The sequence below is a fragment of the Camelus dromedarius genome, chromosome 21 (assembly GCF_036321535.1).
Source record: "Camelus dromedarius isolate mCamDro1 chromosome 21, mCamDro1.pat, whole genome shotgun sequence".
In the NCBI taxonomy this organism is placed as follows: domain Eukaryota; kingdom Metazoa; phylum Chordata; class Mammalia; order Artiodactyla; family Camelidae; genus Camelus; species Camelus dromedarius.
The window spans coordinates 19,297,598-19,324,750 of record NC_087456.1 but is presented as its reverse complement, the minus strand read 5'-3'; the positions used below and the strand labels follow the sequence as shown (position 1 = coordinate 19,324,750).

General features: G+C 41.5%; 1 protein-coding gene and 1 long non-coding RNA gene across 5 annotated transcripts in view; one reads left to right on the top strand and one right to left on the bottom strand.

Moving 5' to 3' along the window:
* LOC105099500 (uncharacterized) overlaps positions 1-27,153 on the bottom strand; it is a 61,865-nt gene that overhangs the window by 9,954 nt on the left and 24,758 nt on the right. Inside the window, exons 3-4 of one of the 3 annotated variants that reach the window (XR_010377150.1) lie at positions 26,011-26,182; positions 6,512-6,617 (exon numbers count right to left, since the gene is read on the bottom strand). The exons of 1 other annotated variant lie outside the window; for it this stretch is intronic. This is a non-coding gene — a long non-coding RNA (uncharacterized LOC105099500). The remainder of the gene's footprint in view (positions 1-6,511; positions 6,618-26,010; positions 26,183-27,153) is intronic. One more of the 3 variants, XR_010377149.1, reaches the window with a different exon arrangement.
* Positions 1-27,153, top strand: part of SMYD3 (SET and MYND domain containing 3) — a 558,077-nt gene that overhangs the window by 529,332 nt on the left and 1,592 nt on the right. For both annotated transcript variants that reach the window (XM_010992333.3, XM_031438496.2), the window contains one exon: positions 11,809-11,917. In XM_010992333.3, coding sequence (XP_010990635.1) covers positions 11,809-11,917 — 109 coding nt within the window. The remainder of the gene's footprint in view (positions 1-11,808; positions 11,918-27,153) is intronic.

The window sequence follows — 27,153 nt, the reverse complement described above, 5'->3', positions numbered from 1 at the left end:
CAGCCCTGCACGGTGCACAGAGAGCTGCACACAGTCCTGCTTGGTCTAGACCTTCATTTCTGATCCATGATTCAGACAGTGGGAAAGGGCCTTCCTACCATTTTCAAGCAGACAGGCTTATCCAGATAGTGTTTCACTATGCACTGCACTCAGCAAAGTTCTATCTCAGAAGATTTCCTAGACTATAGCATTAGGTTGGCTATTAGTATTAGTTTTAAGTTGTATTGTTGTGATTTTTAAAAATCTACATTGTGTCTTCATAGGCATTTTAATAGTAAATTGGGAATGCTGTATCAGAGGTAACATTTTACATGCCATTTTAACTATGAGTACCCTGGCTGATTACTGATTTTGTCACAGGCATAGTCCCTCCTATAAATGGGCAAAACAGCAAACAGGTCATTCATTGTTCTCTCAGAAGAAAAGTATTGCTAGAGGTTTCTTGGTGCCATCAAGTTAAATTCAAGTGGTTTTGCTACTTCTGTGCTACATCTGAATTCCTGATTCACTTCCCCGTTGACAATGGCAAAACAAACAGGTTTCCAAAAGCGCCTTCTTTTTGTGAACATTTACTCTTCCTTGATCTCCTTTCCCTTATTCCTCCCTTTGAAAAAATACTGTGTGCAATATTTATGTCTGTGTATGATGTCTGCATTACTGAAAAGTGTCAAGTCTTACAAGGTGATTAGCATGAGAAAAGATTAGTCATGGCTGCAGTGGCTTGTCTAGAAACAAGATTAAACTAACTAGAGTAATTTGATCTGTAAGTAGGGATTTGATGATATAAGTAAGTGAATGAATATATATTTCTATAATCTGGAGGGAGTGATATATGTTTGCCTTGGGGGGCAGGGGAGGGTGGAGAACCAGCCTTCTGTGTGTACCTAGCCTTCAGATAGTGTGAAAGGAGGATTCGTTAGTAAAGAGAGCTCTGCATACACCTATATCAGAAATATTTTCTCTTATAGACACTGTTGTGGAATTCAGGGAGACCATTAAAAAGCACATAACTTTTTTTATTACATGTTTTAATGTAATCATATGAGGAAATATGTTTAAAAGAGGAACCCATTTTTCTGAGCAACTGGGGTAGTAGTTCTATTTTTGGACTATTGTATTATGTTTATCTATGTTTCTATCTCTTTTGTTGATACCACACTCTTCAATTACTGAAGCTTTATCGTAAATCTTAATATTAGGTTATGTGAGTTCTCCAATTTTATTCTTTTCCAGAATTATTTAGACTATTCTAGTGTCTTCTGAGTTTCCATATACATTTTAGAGCCAGCTTGTCTATATCTACAAATACCATGTTGGGATTTTTATTACAATTGCATTATAGGTCAGTTTGAGGGGAACTGACATCATTACTACATTCATCTTCACATTTGAAGGATAGTTTCTCTAGATAAAGATTTCTTGGTTGAAATTTGTTTTTTTAAGCATTATTATCCTCCTGTTTTCTGTCTTCATTGTTTTTGATAATTAGTCGTTTCCCCTGTATGTGACACGTTGTTTTTCTCTTGCTACTTTCAAGGTTTTCTCTTTAAACAGTCTGACTGTGATGTGTATGGGTAAGATTTTCTTTGCATTTATCATTCTTGGAGATAGTTGATCCATTCTTGGATCTATAAGCTAATGCTTTGTTTTGATGTTAAGTTGAGAAAAGTTTTGGACATTATTTCTTCAACTATTTTTTAGTCCCCTTCTCTTTTTCCACTTATTGTGAGATGTGTATTACACATACATTGAAAATGTGACTGTCTCATAGGTATTTGAGGATTCTGCTAATTTTTTTTCAGTTATTTTTCACTCTGTTCTACAGATTTGATATTTCTATTGATCTGTCTTCTAGTTTACTAATTATTTCTCCTGTCATATCATATCTGCTGTCAAATCCACTAGTGACCTTTTCATTTCAACTCTAGAGTTTACATTTGGTTCTTTTTTTACAGTTTTTATTTCTCCATCAAGATTCCCTCCTGTCCCTTCTTTTCCTTTACTATTTCCCTTCAATCCTTTGAGCATAATTTACTTTAACTCCTTAAAAATATTTATAGTATCTGCTTTAATGACTTTGTCTTCTAAACCTAACATCTGGGCCTATTCAGAGTCAGTTTCTTTTGACAGCTTTATTCCTGAGTATGGTTCCTACTTTCCTGTTTTTCACATGTGTATTGTAAATTTTCTTTTGCTGCTCTAACAAATTATCACAAGCTTAGTGGCCTAAAACAACACAGATTATCTTACAGTTCCATTGGCCAGGAGCCTACCACAGATCTCACTGGGCTACAATTAACGTGTCAGCAGGTCTGTACTTCTTCCTGGAGGTTCTAGGGGAGAACCTGTTTCCCGACCTCTTCCAGCTTTTAGGGGCTGCACACATTCCTTGGTTCATGATTCCCTTCCTGAATCTTCAAAACCAACAGCATAACAACTCTCTGACCTGCTTCCATCATCACAGCTCTTTCTCTGACCATAGCCAAGAATGGGTCTCTGGTTTTAAGGATTCATGTGATTAGACTGGAGCTACCTGGATGATCCAGGATAATTTCCCCATCTCAAGGTTTTTAACCTTAATCACATCTGCAAAGTTCATTTTGCTGTGTAAGATAAACATTCGCAGGCTCTGGAGATGAGGTTGGGGATTTATCTGGAGGGCATTTTTCTCCTACTATAACGTGTCTAAAGATTTTTTTAACTGAAAACTGAACATTTAAAATGATAATATTAACTCTGTGTTATGTTTTATTGTTCTGAAGGTTGTTACTGGCTGTTTTGTTGTGGGCTGTTTTTTTAACTTGCCTGCATGTAAACTGTGGAGTGGGCAATGCAGCTAATTAATGATGGCTTTGCTCAGTTTTTTATTTTTTTAGCCTAGCTTCCTAAGGGTCTTTCCTGTGTTTGCACAGCTCAGTGGTCAGCCAGTGATGTGGCTAGAGGTACTGCTCAAACATCTTGAACCTGTAAGGTGTCCCCTTCTACTTTGTATGGGAAGGTGTATGCGTTCAAAGTTGAAGCCAGTTCTCGCCTCCCTTGGCTTTTACTTTTTGCCAAGCTCTCTTGTGTCTCCCTCCTGTAAGTCCAGTTTCCTAGTTACCTAGGTGAAATGGAGCACCTGTCTCAGTCCTTTTGTGGCTCATTCAGGTAGGGGCAGTGGATGCGAATAGCCCCAGGCAAGCAGGCCATGGACTTCTGCTTCTCTTACTCTAGGCTCTAGTTATTTTTAACAAATAAACACATCTCAGTTTGTTGTTTAACTTTGGTCAATTTCTCATGCCCTGAAGTGGTTGTTTTTGGCAATTCCGTCCAGCGTTATACTTGTTTTTTCCAGAGAAGACTCTCTGATCACATCATCTTTACCAAAGTTTACATAAGGTTGTTTTAGAATAAATTTAGCTGAAATAAAGTCCTTAGAAGGGCTTAACTTATTTGTTATAATTATCATTATTCTTGCTGGAGACAACTATCTAGTCTGATCTATATCTAATACATATTCATAGTTATCCATTATAGAGTGGTTTTTTTGGATGAGATCCTCCCCCAGCCTCTTACTTCTAGAAACTCCTTTACTACATACAGCTGTCAGACAGACTTTCCCTGGAAAGGGCCAGTAGTCAGTATTCGGGCATTGCAAGTTGTACAGTCACTTACTCAGTATCGCTGCTGCAGGCACGAAAGCAGCTGTGGACAGCATGTACATGGGTAAGTGTGGCTGTATGCCAGCACAGCTGTTTACAGAAACATGCTGCAGGTGGGATATGGCCTTCGGGCCACCATTTCCAAGCCCTGCTACAGGCTCACTTACTTTCTCATGATTCTACACCTGAGCAGGGCCATGCTCTGCCCCAACAGGCTGTATTTTCCTTTGAAAATCACTGAAGAGAGCACCTCTGCTTCCCAGCACACAGTCCAGCACCTCCAACAGCTCCCGACACCTGTGTTCTGGGAGCCTAAGACTTCTTTAAGAGCTACGGGCTCTTGAGTACTTGGCATCTGTATCAAAAAGAAGACCGTCACTTCTGGAATGTATGTAAACAACACTCAGTGTTGTTAGACAGAGGCACACTGTAGTACAGATACAGACACACAACCTGGTAAACTTACTGATGGCAGTCTAGACTTCATCTTCTCTTTAAAACTGGGTCGTGCAGCTTTTTATTAGTTTTTAATTTTTATAAATCTAATTTTTCCTTCCAAACAAAGGAAAGGTATGTGCATTTTAAAAACTGCAGTGTTCCCTTCTTGATTTAACACCTATCTTTTGAGATTATTAAATCTTCAGGTTATCTATTAACGTAACTGTTCTCTACACAATGGCTTTTACCTAGAAATTGAAACACAACATTAAATCAGTTTTTAATACTGTTTTATTAAATATACCATATGTTCCAGTAACATATATGCTGTGCTTATTGTATTTTTAATTTTTACCATATTTTTAACCCCTAAAATTGTTTTGTTTGTCAGTATTCATAGATTTTCCCCTATTAAGCATTCTCTTTATTCTTCATTCCTCCTTACACCTTAGACCTCCCATCTATCTTGGCTCACTTTCCCTCTACCAGAGGTATGTAATTTAGAAAATCCTTTTGTTAAGATCCGCTGGTGACAAATTGGCAGTTTTTCTTCGTCCAAAAATGTCTATTTCATTTTCAGTCTTTTTAAAAAATTAAGACTTAAGTTTTTCTAAACAGTTTTAGGTTCACAACAAAGTTGAGTGGAATATACAGCGGTTTCCCATATGCTCCCTTCCCCACACATGCAGAGCCTCCCCCATTATCCTCATTCTCCACCAGATGGGACATTTGTTACAACTGATGAACCTAAACTGACACACGATTGTCATCCAAAGTCGACAGTTTACATTAGGGTTCGCTCTCGGTGCTGTACATTTTATGGGTTTGGACAAATGTATCCTTCATTACGGAATCATACAGAGTATTTTCACTCCCCTGAAAATCCTCCATGCTCTGCCTATTCATCCCTCCCCGACTCTGAACTCCTGGTAACCACTGATCTTTTTATTGTCCCCATAGTTTTGCCTTTTCCAGAATGTCATATAGTTCAAATGTCATCTTTTCAGACTGGCTTCTTTCACTCAGTACTATGCATTTAAAGTTCCTCCATGTCTTTTCATAGTTTGATAAGTCCTTTCTTTTTAGCACTGGATGATAATCCATTGTCTGGATATACCATAGTTGTTGGGGTTTTTTTTTTTTTTTAATATTACCACATTTTCACTAGACTCATTTATTGATGTTTCTTCACTGTGGTGGCAAAGTAAAATTTCTCCATGCACAAAGAATGTCCAGTTGACCAAAGATGATGCAGGAAGGGCCTCTTTCAGTTGGCGAACATTTCTCACTGTGCTATTACAGTCTGAGGGTGGGCCTGGATAGGAAAGCAAATTCCAGTGCCCAGAGCTAGCCCAGCATGGGCCAGGAGGGAAAAAAAGTTGCCCAGCCCAGCCTAGCCCTCTGCCCCCTGCACCAGCTGAGAAATGTGCACGAGGTGGACCAGGCTGAGGCCAGGCTACTGGAGTCCCGCAATGAGTCCCCGCTGTCCTGCGATCCCGATGTGTCCTGCTCACTAGAGTGCTGGCTGTCGCTGGATGTACTGTAGTCTGTATCTATTCACCTACTGAAGGACATCTTGGTTGCTTCCAAGTTTTGGCAATTATGAACAGAGCGGCTGTAAATATCCACGTGGAGGTGTTTGTGTGGACACAAGTTTTCAGTTCCTTAGGGTCAATACCGAGGAGCACAGTTCCTGGATACTATGGTTTGGTTTCATTTGTTCAGCATGTTTAGTTTTGTAAGAAACAACCAAACTCTTCCAAAGTGACAGTACCAGTTTGCATTCTCACTAGCAATGAATGAAAATTCCTGTCGTTCCACATCCTCGCTAGCATTTGGTGGTGTCAGTGTTCTGCATCTTGGCCATTCTAGTAAGTGTGCATTGATGTCTCATTGTTTTAGTTTGCATTTCCCTGATGACACATAACATGGAGCATCTTTTCATATGACCAAGCCCCACCTCTCTTCTCACGAGAACACACCAATGGAGCCAAGCGAAGACACAGTCTATGGCAGGGCTGCACTGCCCCTCCCCTCCACACACACCAGTGGTGGTGCTTCTTCATGGGGGTCCCAGGCTGTGCTGTTCCACACACACCCCCAGCCAGAGCTTACACCGCCATCCAGTCCCAAGGCTGCCTCTGTGCAGTGGGCCCCAACCCTCTCCCCAGGCTCCTCACAAATCTCCAGCAGGCCATCCCGGCTCACATCTAGGGCTGGGGATCATAGGGACCCTCTGTGCCAGTTTCTGTTAGTCTTTTTGCCAAGCGGCTACCACTTTCTCCTCCGAGCCTCAGAAGCTCCCGCTGACCTCCCGGCTGGAGAGAGGGCATCCCAGCCTGAGGGTGCCTTTCTTCCTATGCCACTCCCTCCCTGCAGGACCGGTCCTGAACTGATTTTTTTTTCTTTTTTCTTTCTTCTTTTTTTCTTACCAGATTTTGTGAGAATCCTTCTGTATTTAGAAGTGAGACACTCTGCCAGAGTTCAGTAGGTGTTCTGTGCGATTCAACGGGTTTGTAGATGTAATTCTTGGTGAATCTATGAGAGAGGGCATGCTTTGAGTCTCTCTACTCCATCATCTTGGCACCTCCCCACTGTATGCATTTTATTTCCCACTGTCCCCCCACCTTTTCCCTTTGTTGAATTATTTTATTCTCTTTGAAGTTCTTATCTTTCATTACTTTTGAAAATTCTAAGTCACTATGGCTTCATATATTGCTTCTGTCCCATTTTCTTCCTTCTCTCATTTGAGACTTCAGTTAACATATATCTTTATTGTTCATCTCATTCTCGCTCCATGTCTTACTGATGAATTCTTTTGACCTGCCTCCCAGTTCTCTAATTCTTTTCTTGGCTGTGACAAGTCTGATATTAAACTATTAAACTACTGAGTTATTAATTTCAGTTTTCTATTTCTCTGTCTCAGGATTTTCATTGGGTTTTTTTGTATACTTTCTAATTTTCTGCTAAAATTCTTTTCTATTATTAAGTTTGCCATTATCAAGTATATAAAATACTTACTACAGTTATTTTAAAGTCAATCATAAGAACCTCTATATTTGCATACCTCTAGGTCTGTTTATTGTCTCTGTTTTTCTTTTAGTTTTCAGACAGTCCTTGTCTTTTTGTATATCTGGTTATAATTTTACTGAACACAGGAAATTGTATAGAAAAATTAGAAAGATAATTTGAGGTTCAGGATGATGTTATCTTCCTTTAGAGAGAATTTACTCTTGCTTCTGGCCAGACAGGGTAGAAACAGATCACCTTAATCTAATCAGGGCTTGAACCGCAGTCTGTTTCTGGCTTACCACTCTTCCTAGACAGCTGCCCTTTGGCAGGTCACAAATGAAAGTTGGGGGTATTTACTAGGGCTTCTTCTCATCTTTGTTGAGCCCTGAACTCCAACTTCTGTGGCTCCCTGTCTTTGAGACTGCCAAAACTTCTGCTCAGCTGTTTAGCCTTTCTGCCTTTGCTTTCAGATCAGCAAAGGGAAAAGTAACAACAAAAATAAGGATAACTTTCTTGAGTTTCTGTTCTTTCTGCTATTTTGACTCATCCAGATTTCCTTCCTTCAGTGGTTCTTTGATTCTTGTTTAACTTATCTTGTTCTTAACAAGGAATTTGGTATAAAACAAGCTAATCTACCACAGCTAGAAGGAGAAATTATGCTGAAGAAATTTAATTCAAATCTCAAACATTACATCATTTTATCCATGCATACTACATTTTGTTTCTGAAAAATAGGGACATTTTCTTAACACCCCCACAATGCCATTTCACGTTCAGAGTTCCTAGGTTGGAGTGTTCTCCTCCCATGCCACCTTTTTCTTTTCAGTCCATTGACCTGTTGAGATCCTGGGTCACAGTCCTGTAGAACTTCCCGTGTCTTAGATTTAGCTGACTGCTTTTATTTGTTCCTCTATCGCTTGTTTTTCCTTTGCAATTGAATTTAACTTTATGAGCTTAAATTCAATTTCCTCTTCTTTGTTTTTTTGGCAAGGATCCTCTATAGGTGATATGAAATAATTCCTATTGCATCACATCAGATAGCATGTAATGTCTGGTTGTCCCACCGGAGTGATGCTAAGATTGATTATTGGGTTCAGATGGTAACAACCTAATTTATCCACTGTGAAATTCCCCATTGTTCTTTGATCTGGTTTCATCTAGTGATAATTTTTCATGGACCAGTTATTTCCTCAGGAGTTGCAAAAGTCTGATTTTCCTAATTCCACTATCATTTCACATTTATCAGCTAAAATTCATACACCAGAGCTATTTGGCTACTCTCAAATACAGTTTATATAGCCAAGCTAAGCCTTTGTTTTAAATTCAGTGATATATTTTCTATCAGTTCTAAAAAAGTAGTCCTGAACAATAAGTTTTTTCCTGCCCTGAACTCCTACCTATAATGAAGCAACGTGACTGATAATTGTGTCGTGTGGAAAAACCTCAGTAAGACCAGTAACAAAGGCCCTGCCATTGGGTATGTTTGTCTCTACCCTCTTTTAACTTAAGACACTCCAGGTTCCTGACTCTCAGAGCCTCACAGAATATGGCAGCAAGGCCTGGTGCTCACGGGTCTGAGTTACACCAGCGCCTGTGCTGCTGCTTTTCTCTGGTTAAACATCGTCCTTCCTACACGCTCCCCACAGAAACACCAAAGGCACTGCTTCCATTCGAGGCCAGCATCCTGGAGCACGTGACTGCTAGTGCCGCACCCATGAAAATATATTTATCACACCCAAACAAGTAGAATGCCTTGTTGAATGGTTTTGTTATTACACAGTTAGCTTGTATTTGGTGGGTGGCATTTCGATTTCTGAATCTTGGAGTCAGCTCTGACTGCTGGGCCCCAGCAGGGCTCCAGGTCCTGTTGAATCATCTGTATAGCATTTTTTTGCATCAGATCCTTCTTTTCTGTTCTCATTACCACCATCCTGCCTCAGGTCTCTCTGTCTGTATGGTCTCTTTACCAGTTTTCCTTGTTCTCTACTCTCAGTGAAATACTCTCAGCCCCCTTCAGTCATGCCTGGCCTCAAGCACATTTCCTCTCCTGCTCGCCTCCTGTCGGCCAGACCAGTGTGCTCACTGGCTCTTTGTATTCAGCCTTCTGTTCCATCGCCAGAGCTACCTGTCCCTTCCCAGGCCCCGCGTGCTGTCCTAGGAGCCCTTCACCTCTTCCGGTCTGAACCTTCTGGCTCCAAAGAACCTCCCCTAATCACTGCAGTCTGGTCTGCTTCTGGGGCACCCGTTGTCTGCGCCGTGGTCTGGCAGCTCTCAGATTCCTCCCTGCATCGTGACTTCATTTGGTTCACATCTGCAACTAGACTGTATACTGAGTAAGGCAGGGACTCACCTTGGATTTCCTGTATCCCTTATGCCCTGGGCACAGAACCTGGCATCTCCTAGCTGTCCCTTCCCCTCTCTCAAACTCCAGTTTTCAGTCCTCAGGCATCCCCCATTCCTTCTCCGGTTCAGGCTCTCAGCCCGGCATTGATTTTTGACAATCCTGTGAAGACCACTTGGAGGCCCTCCTCGCTCCTCGTCACTGTCACACACAGCAAAGCTGCTGAAAGCCCACGCCCGCGGTGGAGACCCTCTCCCAGCAGAAGCGAGCTTCCCGTCCTCCCTGGGGTGCTGTTCCAGCAAGTGTTCATGATGCTCTTCCATATGTCAGCTGGGAAGCCTCCAGAAACCACCCAGGCACACGCTCAGCACCCCTGCCAGAGCTATGAGACTACTCCGTAAATATTTATGTGGAAGTCCCCCTCCCAGCCACTTCCTCATCCTCTCCTTACGAAGCTCCGCTTTGTTTTTTAATATCTTTAAGCAACCAGAGCAGGTACTCATGGTGGAGTAATTATGCACCATTTTCCCTGCCACTACAGAACCAAAGGTTCTCTTTCCTCCTGCTAACTGACGTGACAGACATCCACTTAATGGAATGATTATTAGTATGTAGTTCTTTTTTGGCCTTTATTTTATTGCTATGAAGGTGGCATAATTGAATTTAAAGTCCCAAATCCAGGTGTGCTTTTCAAGGAAAGTGTCCAGGGCAGTTAAGTACAGGGCAATGGTGTCCTGTACTTAAGCCTTTTGTCTGGGGATCTTAAAATCTCTTCCACACAAGTAGATAATGATGCTCATTTTGAAGGGATGGGAGGTAAAGTGATTGATCTCTTGGCACACTCAGGAGACAAAAGGAAACCCAGGACCCAGGTGTCTCCTTTGTTCCCTCCACCTTCTCCCTTTTCAGTTTTTTAAAAGAAGCATGGCCAACCTTCTATTAATTTAAATACCTCCCTCTCAGGTACTGCTTTCCACTTCTTTAAGAGCCTGAATGAAGAAAGCTTCCATATCACATTTCATGCGGGGAAGAGCTGAGGTTCCGGGAGAGGGAATGGTTTGTAGATCTGTGTACGCTAATCAGAGAACACACGTGTCTCTCCTGGTAAACCTACCTCATCTCCATTATACAGCAGAGCCTAGATGTGGGTTCCATGACTGTTCATAAATGAAAAGCAGATCAGTGCTTGGCACATGGCAAGCCCTGGGTAAGTCGTGATTCTCTGGGTTATGTTATGGAGGTCTCTGGACAGGCGGCCCCTGGAGGGCACTCTCACGCCTTCCAACAGCAGGATGCACTTCCGTTCTCCCCACCCAGACAAGCCTTCCCAAATCCTGGGGAGCCAGGTTAAGTCCTCTTTCCCTCCTCCAGGGGACCTTCCCTAGTGGAACCAATCATCAGTCACCTCTATTTTTCATGACTCCTGTACCATTTTCTCAGCTGAACTGAGCATTACTATGTACTGAGGCTTCATTGGGACATGAAGTCGTGCTCTATCCTGTGATATTTTTTAACTGTTGCATGAATGTTTTGTTTCTTATAAGATTATTGGGACTTGAGGGAAAATCATATATTACAGTGTAGTATTCACCCCAGCCCCAGGAACAATCTTGCACACACAGCAGGAGCTCAGTAGACTCCAAGATTAGAGGATGTGGGAGGCAGAAGAGGCCAAATTGCAGACATATTGTTGAATCAAGCTGAAATAACACTGGGTCTGAAACAGCCCTAAGTGTCATCCTTTGGTCCCCAACACCACGCAGTTCTATTCTGGTATGTGTGAACGACGTCAAGTGTGTGTGGAGTTCGTGGCAGAGACGGGGTCTCTGAATCAAAAGCTCTAGAATCCAATAAATAGACGGGGCCTGGAAGGTGGACTCTGGTGAACGATGTAGCCTGCAGCTGAGACTCAGAGGGCTTTACAGTTAAGAGGAGGGTGTGGGCGCATCTAGATGGGAGTCCTGAAAGCTCTACTCATTTCCATAACAGTTACATCCTGAGAGGCCAGCTTCCATTCTAGGGCTGTCCTAGGTGCTGGAGCTCCACGGGAGAGGCTGGGGGATAAGATTAGCACCTGGTCTGCACATCCCCTGCCAAGTATAAAGGCAGAGGTCCAGATTTTCCTCTCCAGGGTTTATTACAGAGGCATCCCAGTCCTGTTATTGTCTTCCTAATGCAACAGGCATTCTGGGGCGCGGGAGACGACAGTGTGCTTATTCCCTCAGTGTTGCGTTCTCCCAGCTGCAGGCTAATTTCTTTTCAGTGGCTCATTAACAGTCACAGCCAGCGTGCGCGCCCACGTTCATAGTCTCCTGACAAAATGCCGACTGCAAAGGTGAGAGCTGCTGACACTGTTTGCCGTTTGTTTTCTTCCAGGATTTTTTTCCCAGGAAACCATCCCGTCAGAGGTGTGCAGGTAATGAAAGTTGGCAAACTGCAGTTACATCAAGGCATGTTTCCCCAAGCGATGAAGAATCTGAGGCTGGTGAGTGTGCCAAGTTAGTTTGCAGTTCTGCCTGGAATACCCTTTTCTGACTGTTGCGGGGCCCCTTCCCTGAGATTTCTAGCAACTCTACACATATACTGGTGCACAAACATGGGCCCATAAATGTTAACAACCAGCTGGAAAACTGATTTGTGATGTTTGCCAACCTTTGTTGTAGAAACGTGCCCACCACGGCTGATTTTAAACTACCAACATCAGATCATCCAGTTCACAAGTATCATGCAAATTTAACAATCAACTCTTACTAACTGGTGCAAACTGCACCTGTGCCCTCCTCCACCTTCGCAGTCTCCTCACCGCCACCCTCTCCTACACACATGTGGCCAGTGTACACTAAGCCACTTACTACTCATTCTTGGGTCTTTTCAACGCTGTTCCTCTCTGCCACTGAGCCCTTATCGTGCAGCCGTAGGAGTATCTGATGCCTTCCCCACTGGGAGACCGCGAGGGCTCTGTGCTTATCTTTGTAACCAGCTTGGCACCACACAAGGTACCTGGGACTTGGGAAGTATTCATTGTTGGAGGGAGAGAGGTGAGGAGGTCAATACGATGCTGGCAGTAAGTGTGGAGAAGCTAAGTGGGAGCGCAGGGACGGTGCTGGACTGCGTTGTCAGAGTGATGTTTCTCCTCTGTGCCCTTCTACCCTGGCAGAGCTCGTGTGCTCATTTGGTCCAGGCACTGGTACAGAGACCTGGTTTGTGGGGTTTCACGGACAGCTCCTGGTGCCTTCATGGGGTCCTCTGGGCCACCATGCCCTGGTCCACAGACAAGTAGGGAGACCCAGGCCCTGAGTCAGGATCTCTTAGGAAGTGTCTAGGGGCTGGCTGGTCCACAGTTAGATAAGAATAACAAACGCCTAATGGATTCCTAAAAATGAGATCCCTGATGCTGGTTTTTGTTGAATGCTAGCCCTGTTGCCTCTTCCTGATCTCCAACTGAAATCAGCCCGTGGTCAACAGGAATAACACGAGGAGTCCTGAAGGCACTCGGCCCTTCCTGTTCTTTCTGCCTTGTCCGACAACTTTACCCAGACTGATGGAAGAGCACCGGAAGTCTCCTGCAGTCTCAGGGAGAACTTCTCTCTTCTGCTCTGGCTGATGGTTGTCAGACAGTCCAGTCAGTTAGACAGGAAATACCTATTGAGGGTCTACTTGTGAACGTTTTGACAAAAAAGACAACGTGGAGAAAACTTCCCAAGTATATGATGTACCCACTTGGAGGGTCACCTCCAAGTAGGTGTTTTGTAAGTGATCAGAATAATCCTTTATGTTTATATGGGACTAGAAAGTATTAATACTGTTCATGTGTACATGATGGATCTGGTCCTCATGACAGATGTCAGCCATCTGAGGCCAGGGGGCCAGACATTTCCATGCCCATTTAAAAACTGAAGGAGCGAAGGCAGTCACAGATGTCAGCCATCTGAGGCCAGGGGGCCAGACATTTCCATGCCCATTTAAAAACTGAGTCACACTGCGGCAGAGCAAAGTCTAGTTCATTCAGTTGAATTCAACACATGTTAATTATTAAGTGCTTCTATTAATCTGAGTAAGGCCCAGTGTTGTCCTTACAATTTAGTGGAGGAGACAGACGTGTGAACAAGTCATTAAATCCAGGCTGGTATCCAGGGCTCTGCCCCTTCCGACTAGACTGGCCCAGCGGAAGGGATGAGACTCTACTAAGACTCGGTATAGAAATCCCTTCAGAGCTCGCTGAGCTCCTGATGCCAACCCAGAGGAGATTTGGATCTCTGCTGTTCCTCATGTGAGGCTTTCTCTTTGCCACTGCATGCAGAACTCCTGAAGGAGCTGTCTCATACCCTCAGCTGCAAAGACAAGCCTGATCTAACCCAGACTGACATCTTGATGCAGATTTACAGGATAACGGGGGCCCGGCAGTCACCAGCCCTTCCTATGACACTCTTACTGCCCTTTTACCTCCCATGTGCCCAGTTCCATTCTGGCCTCCTCCAGAAGCTTCTCTTGGTGATGGTTTTAGCATCCTCTACTCCTGGTACCAAAAATAAGCCCAAGCACAGACACTGACAGCTGCCAAGTGGGAGATCTCACAGCATCATCACAACGTCTGTCATGAGGCCTTGGGGGTAAGTCCTGGCCTTACCCAGACTTCCCAGGTTGTGATTATCAACTAAAATGCAGATGTGCACCCCAGCAGGGTCAAGCAGCAGGACGACACCCAGATTAGAGTCAGTGGTTTGCATTCCCGCCCCACCATTTACTTCAGATTTTACGATTTGAAGCAAGTCTTTTAATCCCTCTGAATATAGTTTTATTTTAAAAATGAGGGTAATAACTACCCTATAGAATTGTCTTAGAAGTAAATAAGGTCACTTGTGAAGGTGTACTTTGCCAAGTCCCAAGTATTTTGAGAACGTGAAGGATTATTAGTGTGTAGGAACCCTCCTTCTGATCACTCCCTCACTACCTGGTCCCTTTAGCACTTGTGTTTGTGGTTATGCAGTGTTTCCCTTGTTGAATAATTATATTATAGATCCCCAGCAGTTCACATGGGTGTGCTCTGTTTCCTGGAGGTGGGTAGGAATTCTGCAAGAACCCTGACTTAGCACCAGGAGATACAAAAGCTACATAACATAGACACTGAAACACAGCAAGCTCTTATCAACTACCTACTTGAATGAATGGGTATTTTAATGAATAGAGGTCTTTAAAAGCACCCCCCTCACGCTGTCCTTTTAGCTGACGTGTACTATGTCTGTAGCTAGTGGACCAGATCTTCCTGGGATCAGAGTATGGTGTAGCAGGGGTGTTTCTCAGACACCAGCTTGTGTCCTACAATTCAAGAATTCAATTCTGACAACTATCTACCTGGAGATGGCATCAGATTCCACAGCTCAAGACCGCCTTCCACTTCAGATACCAATCAAAAGCCCGAAGCTCTGCTTCAGACCAACTGGCTGTAGATTGGAGGTTCCAAGGACCCCCACCTTGGGTTTGATTAATTTGCTAACATGTCTCACAGAACTCAGAAACATTTTACTTCATAGGTCACCATAAAAGGTTTATAAATCAGGAGCAGCCAGATAGAAAAGATGCATACAGGGCAAGGCATGGGGAAAAGGCGTGGAGGTTCCTGCCCTCTCCAAGATACAGCTTTCCCTAAGTCTCATTGTGTTTACCAACCCAGAAGCTTTCCAAACCTGCCCTTTGGGGTTTTTAATGGAGGCTTCAATGGATAGGTATGGTTGACTATTCATTGGTGACGGACTGAACCTCCAGGCCCTCTTCCCTGCCCAGAGATCAGGGGTTGGGACTGAAAGTTCTAATTCTCTCATCACATGGTTGGTTCTCCTGGCAACCAGCCCGAATCCTTAGGTGCACCTTATAAGTCATCTCATTAGAAACACAAATGACACCTTTATTGTTTTCATCACTTAGGAAATTCCAAGCGTTTTAGGAGCTCTGTGCCAGAAAGTGGGAAAAAGCCCAAGTATATGTTTCTTATTACGCATCTCAGTATCATACAGAGGAATGGCCTGAACACGTCCATCACTCTGCAAGCTATGGGACCTGCGAGTCTAGAAGCAAGTCAGTTTCGTTCTGCAGAAAGCTTCTCCTCCTGAGCTTTCTCGGGGCTCAAGTAGCCCAGAGAGGAGAAAGGGGAGATATATTCTTTGCCTTTTTAAACTGATGTTCTCCTTAGACTGGTGCCCCTACATGGCCTTTCTTAGAAACTCTGGAAATAACAGGATGAAAGAGTTTAAATAAGGGTTTCAAAGGCTGAGTCTGGAACAAAAATGAGAAAAGCCTGAGAAACAGAAATTTGTTACAGATTCAATTAGGCCCAGCCTCCTCCAGGAAAGGAATCTATTTAGTCCAGCTCTGATTTGGTTTGGGCTTCCGTCTTTACTGGGCTCAACGGTAATTCCCCTGATTGCTGCCACAGGACAGTCCTGGGGTCCCTTCACAGTACCTTCCTCCTGCTTTCTCCGGTCTCTAATCTACTGTCATTTCTTTCCATTTATTTCTGGGACCTTGAGGGCTACCATCCTCTCTGGACTATCTTGTCAGTGAGCCTGTTTCTCTTCTGTGAGTGCTGCATGCTGCCCTGGACAAGACCAGCTGCTCTGTTAGCAGTGCCTGGTTAACTAAGTCAGGTTGGAAAAAGTCAAACTTCTTTCCCTCAATAACCATTTTTTATTTAGATGTAAATTTCTTAGCATTACACTGTAATAATGTTTCTTCTCATTTCATTATGTTGAAACATTCTACACTTTGCGGATCTTTCAAGCTTCTCTTGGACACTGTGCCTGTGGCACCCACATAATTACGAGCTAACGAGCTATTTCGGTTGGTTGAGGGAAAGCTCCCAACACCACCACGCTGGCCTCTGTCCACTCCAGCCTGCACCCTGATCTCAAGTCCCTGTAAATGGATGATTTAGAGCCTCCTAGTCTGTTGTTCCCATTTCTTAATCTGCTACAATGATTCTTAACCTCTTTGGTCATGTTCTCATTTAGGAACTGTATGGGAACCACTGACTCACCAGAGAAAAATGTACATACACACAAAATATGTTTGTATCTGGTGGGGAAGGGGGCTTTTAGGGAAAGCACCTAAAGCCCCTCCATGGACTCTCTACAGGCCTACAGCTGCTAGGTTAAAAAGCTCTCCTCCAAATGTGTAACATCACCTTAACATGTGGACGGATGGGAGGGCAAGAGGGAGGACAAGGGGTAGGCAAAGAGTGACGTGCCGTAACTGTCAATTATGCCTTTGAAGAGCTGTTTGGAAGCCCCTGGCTCTGACATTTATGAACGTCCACTACTGACTTGAAATAGGGCATACTAATTGCAAGAGTGTTTCTAAACCAAAAACAGAGAAGATAAGAGAATAATCAATTAAATGAAAGCATAGTGATGAGTCACATTAAGGAAACAAGCAGAAATTCAGCTTCTCAAGCTTAATGAAAAAAAGACAGACAATAGATGCCAACTCCAAGATTAAAGATTTTAGAAATATCTGACAAAGATTTTAAAGCCTATTGTAAATATGCTTAAACAAGCAATTACAGACATCCTCAAAACAAATGAAAAAATACATCTCACCAAAGAAATAGAAAGAAGCAGCAAATAGAAATTTAAGAACTGATAAATACAATTACCAAAATGAACAGACCAGAGCTTAACAACAGAATGGAAAGGCTAGAGGACTGAATTAATGAACTTGAAGATAGAACAATATAAGCTATCCAATCTAAAAACTAGAGAGAAAATGACTTAAAAAAAGGTAAAATTGAACACAGTGTCAGGGACCCATGGTGTTTCTGTAACAAAAGTTCTAATCTTGGAGTCCCAGAAAGAGAAGAGAAAGAGAGTAAGGCAGAAAAAGTACTTGAAGAAATAGTAATGAAGGCATCTAAACTGAAAAGAAGTAAAATTATCTCTGTTTATAGATGATATGATCTTATATGTCAAAAACCCTAGAGATTCCACAAAAAATTGTTAAAACTAATCAATTCAGCTAGGTAGGAGCATATGAAATTAACATGCAGAAGTCAGCAGTGTTTCTATATACTGCCAGGGAACAATCCCAAAAGGAAATTTAAAAAACAGTTCCACTTACAATAGCATCTAACAGAATAAAATACTTAGGAATTAACCTAACCAAGGAGGTAAAGACTTACACACTGAAAACTAAAACATTACTGAAAAAACTTACAGAAGACATAAACAGAATAACATGCCATGTACATGACTGAACGACTTAATATTGTTAAGCTGTCACAACTACCAAAGCAATCTATACACTCAGTGCAATCTCTATCAAAATCCCAATTTTTTTAAGAAATGGAAAAACCCATCCTAAAATACATAGGAAAACTCAAGGGACCCCAATAGCATAATAATCTTGAAAAGGAAAAAAAAAAAGCTGGAGGACTCACACTTTCTGATTTTAAAATTTACTATAAAATTACAGTAATCAAAACAGTGTGGTACTGGCATAAAGACATATACACTAATGGAATAGAACAGAGAGTCCAGAAATAAACTCTCATGTATATGTCAAATGATTTTTGACAGGGGTGCCAAGACCATTCAGTGGGGAAAGAATAGTCTATTCAACAAATGGTGTTGGGAAAACTGGATATCCACATGCAGAAAAATGAAGCTGGACCCTTACCTAACACTATATTTAAAAAGTAACGCATGAATGATGGGATCAACAATTTCCAAAATACACAAACAGCTCATACAGCTCAATAGCAAAAAAACAAACAAAAAATGGGCAGAAGACCTAAATAGACATTTCTCCAAAGACATACAGATGGCCAATAGGCACATGAAAAGATGCTCAACACTGCTAATTATTAGAGACATGCAAATCAAAACTACAGTGAGGTATCATCATACACTGAACAGAATGACCATCATCAAAAAGTCTACAAATAATAAATGATGGAGAGGGTGTGGAGAAAAGGGTCCCTCCTATACTGTTGGTGGGAATGTAAACTGGTGCAACTACTATGGAGAACAGTATGGAGTTTCCTTAAAAAACTGAAAATAGAGTTACCATATGATCCAGCAATCCCATTCCTGGGCATATATCCAGAAAAGAGGAAAACTCTAATCAAAAAGATACATGCACCCCAATGTTCATAGCACTATTTACAACAGCCAAGATGTGGAAGCAACCTAAATATCCATGAACAGATGATGAATTAAGATGTGTGTGTGTATATATACATGTATATATGTGTGTGCGTGTGTGTGTGTGTATATATACACACACATACACACAATAGAATATTACTCAACCACAAAAATGGATGAAATAATGCCACTTGCAGTAACATGGATGGAATTAAGAGATTATCACACTAAGTGAAGTAAGTCAGAGAGAGAAAAATAAATATCATATATCACTTACATGTGGAATCTAAAAAAAAAGAGATACAAATGAACTTATTTACAAAACAAAAACAGACTCACTGACATAGAAAACAAACTTATGGTTACCAAAGGGGAAAGGAAGGGGAGGGATAAATTAGGAATTTGGGATTAACAGACACACACCACTATATATAAAGTAGATAACAAGGTCTTACTGTATAGCACAGGGAACTATATTCAGTAGCTTATAATAACCTATAATGGAAAAGAATCTGAAAAAGTACATATCTACCAGATATTACATATATCTGAATCACTCTGCTTTACACCAGAAACTAACACAACATTGTAAATCAATTGTACTTGAATTTTTAAAAAGTAATGCATGGATTAAAGACCTAATATAAGAGCTAAAACTATAAAACTCTTTGAAGAAAACAGAGGAAGAGCATGGGATTTGGCAGTGATTATTCTGGATATGACACCAAAGGCACAGGCAACAAAGAAAAAAATTGATAAACTGAACTTTAGCAAAATTTAAAATGTGCATCAAAGGACACTATCAACAGAGTAAAAAGGCAACCAACAGAATGGAACAAAATATTTGCAAATCACATATCTGATAAGGGATTAATATCCAGAATATGCAGAGAATGCCTAAACTTAAACATCAAAACAGCCCAATTAAAAAATGGGCAAAAGACTTGAATAGACATTTCTCCAAAGAAGATACACAAATAGCCAAAAGGCATATAAAGATGCTTAATGTCACTAATGATTAGGGAAATGCAAACCCGAACAACAATGAGATACTACTGCTCACCCACTAGGGAGACTGTAATTGAAGAAAAAAATAAATAATTAAAAACAAAACAAAACAAAACAGAAGACAAGTGTTGGTATGGATGTGGAGAAATTGGAACTCCTGTGCATTACTGGCAGGAATGCACAACAGGGCATCCACTGTGGAAAAACAGTACAGCAGTTCCTCAAAAATAATGAAACACAGAATTACCATCTGATCCAGCAATTCCACTTCTGGGTATATACCCAAAAGAACTAAAAGCAGGTACTTGAACATATATTTATACACCAGTGTTCACAGCAAGCATTATTAACAGTAGCTAAAAGGTGGAAACAACCTAAATGTCCATGGGTGGATGAATAGATAAACAAAATGTGGAACAGACATACAATGAAATATTATTCAGCCTTAATAATGAAACCACATGGATGAACCTTGAAGACATGCTAAGTGAAATAAGCCAGTCAAAAAAGGACAAATATTGTATGATTCCATTTACATGAGGTACCTAGAGTAGTCAAAAACAGAGAGAGACAGAAAGTAGAATAGTGGTAACTGGGAGCTGGAGAGAAAAGGGAATTACTGTTCAGTGGGTGCAGTTTCATTCTGGGATAACCCAGAAGTTCTGGATGTGGACAGCGGTAGTGGTTGTGCAGTAGTATGAATATACTTAATGCCACTGAACTGTACACATTAACATCTACCTGCAGATTCAAGAAGCTAAGTGAATCCAAACAAGAAAAATCCAAAGAAATCACATCAAGACTCATCCTAGTCAAATTTTTGAAAACTAAAGACAAAGTATCTTAGAAGCAGCAAGTGAAAAAAGACAGTGTGCCTGTAGGAGAAAAACAATTTGAATTACAGTGGCTTTCTCATTAGAAACCATGGAGGCCAGACGTAAGTGGCACAATATTTTTCAAGGACTGAAAAAAAAAAAAGAACTTAACTCAAAAACCAGTATTCAGCAAAATAGCCTTCAAGAGTTAAGGGGAAATCAAAACATTCTCAGATGAAGGGAAACTAATTGAGAATTTGTCACCAGCAGACCTATCCCAAAAGGATGGCTAAAGTAATTCTCTAAACAGAAAGGAAATAATAGAAGCAGGAGTCTCTGAACATCAGGAAGAAAGAACATGGTCAGCAAAAATAGGGGCAAGTAAAACGGACTTCCACTCTCCTCTAGAGTATTTTAGATAATGTTTGACACTTGAACCAAAAATTATAACACTGTCTTCTCTGGTTCTAAATGTATTTAGTGGAAATATTTAGGACAATTATATTCCAAATAAAGGAGGGTAAAACATAAAGGGAGGTAAGGTTTCTAAACAGGTAAAATGAGGACACCACTAGAGTGTGATAATGTAACTTATATGTAAGATACATGTATAAGACCTAGAACAGCTACTTAAAAATCTATACAAATGGATACACTCAGAAACATTCTAAAGGGATCCACACTGGAAGAGAAAAGGTAAAATTGTCACTATATGCAGATGACACGATACTATACAGAAAACCTTAAAGGCTCCACACAAAAGCTGCAAGAGCTCACAAAAGAATTTGGCAAGGTAGCAGGATACAAGATTAACATACAGAAATCAGTTGCATTTCTTTACACTAACAATGAAATAACAGAAAAGGAAAGTAAAGAAACAATCCCTTTTAATATCATATCCAGAAAAATAAAATACTTGAGTAAACCTGACCAAGGAAGTGAAAGACTTATACACAGAGAACTACAAAACACTGACTAAGGAAATTAAAGAGGACTTGAATAAATGGAAAGATATCCCATGTTCTTGGATTGGAAGAATTAATATTGTTAAAATGGCATACTACCCAAAGCAATCTATAGATCTAATGTGATCCCTGTCAAATTACCCAGGACATTTTTTCACAGAACCAGAACAAATAATCCTAAAATTTATATGAAATCACAGAAGATCCAGAACTGCCAAAGCAATACTAAAGAAAAAGAATGAAGCTGGGGGAATAACCCTCCCAGACTTCAGACAATACTACAGAGCTACAGTAATCTAAACAGCATGATACTGGTGCAAAAACAGACATATGGATCAATGGAACAGAACAGAGAGCCCAAAAATAAACCCACAAACTTTTGGTAAATTAATCTTTGACAAAGGAAGCAAGAACATACAATGGAGTAAACACAGTCTCTTCAGCAAATGCCATTGGGAAAACTGGACAGTTGCATGTAAATCAATGAAGTTAGAATACTCCCTCGCACCATTACACAAAAATAAACTCAAAATGGCTTAAAGACTTAAAAGAAGACATGATAAATCTAGAAGAAAACATGCAAAATATCTGACATAAATCTTAGCAGTGTTCTCCTAGGGCAGTCTACCCAGGCAATAGAAATAAAAGCAAAAATAAACCAGTGGGACCTAATTAAACTTACAAGCTTTTGCACAGCAAAGGAAACTATAAACAAAACAAAAAGACAACCTACAGAATGGGAGAACGTATTTGCAAAAGATGACTGCCAAGGGCTTAATTTCTAGAATATACAACTTAACAAAAAAACAAACAACCCAATCCAAAAATGGGCAGAAGACCTAAACAAGCAATTCTCCAATGAAGACATATAAATGGCCAACAGGCATATGAAAAAATATTCAGTATCACTAATTATCAGAGAAATGCAAATCAATTACGTGTCACCTCACACCAGTCAGAATGGCCATCATTCAGAAGTCCACGAATGATAAATGCTGGAGAGGTTGTAGAGAAGAGGGAACCCTCCCACATTGTTGGTGGGAATGTAATTTGGTACAGCCGTTATGGAAAACAGTATAGGGATTCCTTAAAAAACTAAGAATAGACTAAAAATGATCTAACAATCCCACTCTTGAGCATATATCCAGAGGGAAACTTAGTTCAAAAAAATACATGCACCCCAATGTTCACAGCAGTACTATTTACAAGCCAAAACATGGAAACAACCTAAATGTCCATCAACAGATGACTGGATAAAGAATCTGTGGTATATTTATACAATACAGTATTACTCAGCCATAAAAAATAATAAAAGAATGCCATTTACAGCAACATGAATGGAGCTGGAGATCATCATACTAAGTGAAGTAAGCCAGAAAGAGAAAGAAAAATACTGTATGATATCATACTCATATGTGAAATCTAAAAAAGAAAAAAATACACAAATGAACTTATTTACAAAACAGAAAGACTCAGAGACATAGGAAACAAACTTGTGGTTACCAGGGGGAAGAAAGGGGTGGGAAGGGATAAAAGGTTTGCAGATACTAACTACTATATATAAAATAGATAAACAACAAGTTTATACTGTATAGCACAGGGAATTATATTCACTATCTTATAGTAATCTATAATGAAGAATATGAAAACAAATATATGTATGTATACGTATGACTGAACTGTTATGCTGTATACCAGAAATTGACACATTGTAAACTGACTATACTTTAATAAAAAAAAAATTCTACAAGAGTTCTAAAAAAACCTTTAATCCACAGGAAATGCAAGAAAATAGAAGCAAAAAAAAAAAAACAAAAACAAAAACCCAGAACAGAAAACAACAAAAAAAATAGCAAACTTAAAACCCTAATACATGAATAAGTACATTAATTACATAAGTGATCTATGCAAACAAATAAATTGTCTAAAATATACCAATTAAATGACAGAGATTATTAGAAAGGATTTTTTTACATGGCCTAACTATATTCTGTCTATAAGAAACTCACTTTAAATATACTGATATAGGCAGGTTGAAAGTAAATGTATGGAAAAAAAGATGTATCATGAAAACACCATTAGTCAAAAGAAAGCTAGAGCGGCTGTATTAATATCAGATAAAATAGACTTCAGAGCAAAGAAAATGTTGCTAGAGACAGAGAAGGGTATTACATAATGGGGGGGGAAGTCAATTTACCAAGAATACATAGCAGCCCTCAATGTGTATGCACTAAACAACCCCGTTGGCATCTGTGGGAAACAAAAACTGATAGAACTGAAAGGGGAAATGGACAATAGACTCACGGACACTTGTTCTGTCAGTTGTTGAGGAGGACATCTCACCCCCCTCAACAACTGACAAAACAAGTAGACAGAAAATCAAGGACAGACGACCTGAACAGCACCATCAACCAGCAGGCTCTAACTGACATCTATAAAGCACTCCACTCAACAGCAGCAGAATACACATTCTTTTCAAGTACCCACAGAACATATACCATGCAGGATTCTGGCCATAAAGCAAGTCTCAATAAATGTAAAAGTATTCAAGTCATGCAAAGTAAATTCTCTGATCACAATGGAGTTAAATTAGAAATCAGTAACACAATATTTGGAAACAAAACCAGTTATCACCTCCTAGCTCTCTGTCTGGGACATGGTTTGTCCATAGACTTTAATCCACCCTCCTCGTTATTCAAGTGAGGAAACTAAGGCTCTGGGCTCAGGGAGGAGACATGACTTCTTCAGGAGGTCTCAGGTGCTCAATAAATATGCATTTGATCGACTGACTAGTTAAGCAGCAATACAAGCAACAACTCTTCCTGGAACAGCTACTCCCACTGGAAGGCACAGGCCTGAGCTCACAGCATCTGTAACCCCTGCTGGGGTCCCCCTGGACGCCCCAGCACCTCACCTCTCCCTTTATCACACAAGGCCCAAGTCGTATTCATTGTAGCTGCTTAGACAATATTTAGTGACTGAATGGAGAGATGTTTTCTTTAAGGAAATTTTGCCTCCCAGGAGGACAGGTCCTTCCAGCAGATCGTATGCAAGGTGTAGAGCATGGGCAGAGTCGGCAGGGGTGCTGTAAGCTTAGGCAGGTCATCAAAGGCTTTGGGATTTCCTGCTGCCCCTTGTGAAGGGCTTGTCACGGCTCTGGAGCTGCTTGAAGTGTAAGTCTGTCTTCCTACATGACCTGCTTTGGATGCTCCATTGCAAGCCCCCCACCCCTACCCTCTACTCAGCTTTCACCCCGCAGTGGACAGAGTAAGAAAACTTGCCTGCATTTTTCCCTCTTGTGATCTGATTCCAGAGGTTCTTATCATACATACATTTCTTTTCCCTCTGATTTATATCCATATTTAAATCCTGCTTGGGGAAGTCATTTATTGGATTCCCTCAGGCTTAAGGTAGAGAGTATATGAGATCCTTGATAAGCTTAATATATTTTTATTAAAAATTAATAAGAAAGCTATATTGTTTGCAGCTTTAAATCATAATTTGATTTAATTCATTTTGTTTAATGTATGACCATAGTTCTAAAATTACTTTAAAAAAAAAATGATGTGATGAGACTGAAATCAGTTCTGGGGACCCTATCTTTACTTCTGAGTGAGCCATGCCTGTCATGTGGCAGACAATCTGTGCTTCCATTTCTCCTGTGACATTTAGAGCCAGTACACGGGTACAGCAACCCCAACCTGGAGGCTTCAAATAGGTCCTCTGTGGAAGATTACATTCAGACTCTTTTTAAATTCTACCATTAAAAAAATAAAATTTAATGGAGAGAGATAAGCTTGTCCCAGCACAGGCTAGCTCCAATTTTATACTTCCTTAATCTGTTTTACATACTGCTGCAGGAAATTAAACTAGAATTGTCCTCTCTGACGTGCGCACGTGTGGCAGTTGGGAGGGGATGAGAGGAGGGAGACACAGAGCTACGGGAAATAATTATTCTGGTTTGTCAGAGATTTACTGTAACTTTGCTTTGAGGGGGGGCCTCCTCATCTTCCTGCCAGGCTGAGGGGCTGTTGGCATAGGTCATGGAGAGCCGGTCTATGCCAACATCCACATCCACACAGGGCTCATTTCCTACATCAATGAGATCTGCTGCCCCAGGTCAACTGTAGGCCCAGGTGACATCCAGGACAAGGACCAGATGTCCTCCCTGCCCAGGTCTGAGTTGCAGCTTCCTGTACACTCAACCTGACATGTTGTTCACACACACACACACACAGAACACAGTCACCAACATATTCTGTACGTTACTGAATCATATTTCTTTCTTCCCTTCTTTTTCTCCTTTTCTTTTCTGCCCCATCTATCACTCAGAGAAAATTACAGTGTTTACTTGTTAATCATATATATGTTCAGTTTTACCTTCTAGACAAATAATACAGCTTTTTTTTTCCTAGTCTTCAAATTGGTTCTCCACTCTCAGCTATACTCATTTCCTCTCTGCTTCTAGCCATCCTGTGGATAAGACTCTAATCATAGTACCTCAAATCCTACACAGACAAACCCAGGGGTTGCCCCCTGCTCCACTTTTGCTTCTGGTGCTACGTTCACCAAGTAAGAGAGTGCAGGTCACAACCAGCAGCATCTTGACTAGGAAGACCTTTGTGGCCCCTGAGGATGAGTCAGAAGTCATACCTTAGAAACTCTCCAGGCCCTCTCTGTGGTCACAGCAGACTGTGTGCAGATGACGGCTGTACAGTGCAGTCATGGAATGAACACTGGGTTGAGTCCTGACAGCCACGTGCTCACCCAGGGCCCACCTCTCAGGCCAAACCTGAGGGCACTGGACCAGATGGTCTTCATGGTCCTGTAAGGAAGCAGGCCAGGGGGTGTGAGGTGTGGAAATGAGGCCTGGGGATGGCCAGGCAGCTTCCCTTCCTGGCTGTGGCTCTGCAGTTCCTGGAGGAACTGGAGCTATAATACATTTGAAAACATGTAGCTCCACCTCCATGACTTTGTCATGGAGCCTCTGAGTCAAATCTCTGAGAAGCACAGAACATTCTCCAGCTGAGGAACCTGGGGAAATACAACGAGGAGGACAAAAAGAAACCTGTCTGGGAGGTCTCCTGAGAAACAGGGCCAGGCCCTCACTCAGCAGAGCAGAGCAGCGAGCGCTGCGTGGGGAGAGCCCTCGCAGGCCAGGCTGGCCTTTCCCTAGACCACCCTCTCCTGGGATGGAGCAGTGTCATTTCTCTGTCTGCAAAGAGCTTTTCAGGCAGTGCTTCTGGCCCATTCACCCTCCTTTGCCAGAGCACAAGTGCATCTGGCCCTCTGTTGAGTGGAAGGGAAGGGAACGTCTAAGACAGCTTTCCAATTACCCATAAAGGACGTGAAGCATCTCTCCAGTCTCTCTTTACAATCATGCTCTCACACAGGCCTCTGCCTTGGACTCTGAGATGTCAAATGACGCAGGACCCAGGGCAGTGCCCGGGGTCTGGTTGGGAGGAGGGGTGGGGAAGACATTTGTTCTCTGAACGCATCAAACACTGGTTTTCAATCTTTGGCTCAGAGGCATCTCACCAAGCAGTTAAATCTAGACCCGCTCTGTCCGCCATTAATCCAGCTTAAAGGGAATATTTTTAAAGGGGCCAAAAAGCCAGGAACACAGGCTGAAAGCACTCCTAGTCCTGAGCACTGCTTCTCCCGGCTTCAGGTTCCCTCCTCAGGAGAAAGAAGGGGTCTGACTACATGACCACCAAGGTGCTCCACAGCTCAAAAGTCTCCACGGCTTTCAGGATGTTCATTTTGTTATCATTTGTTGCAAGCTTACTATATCAG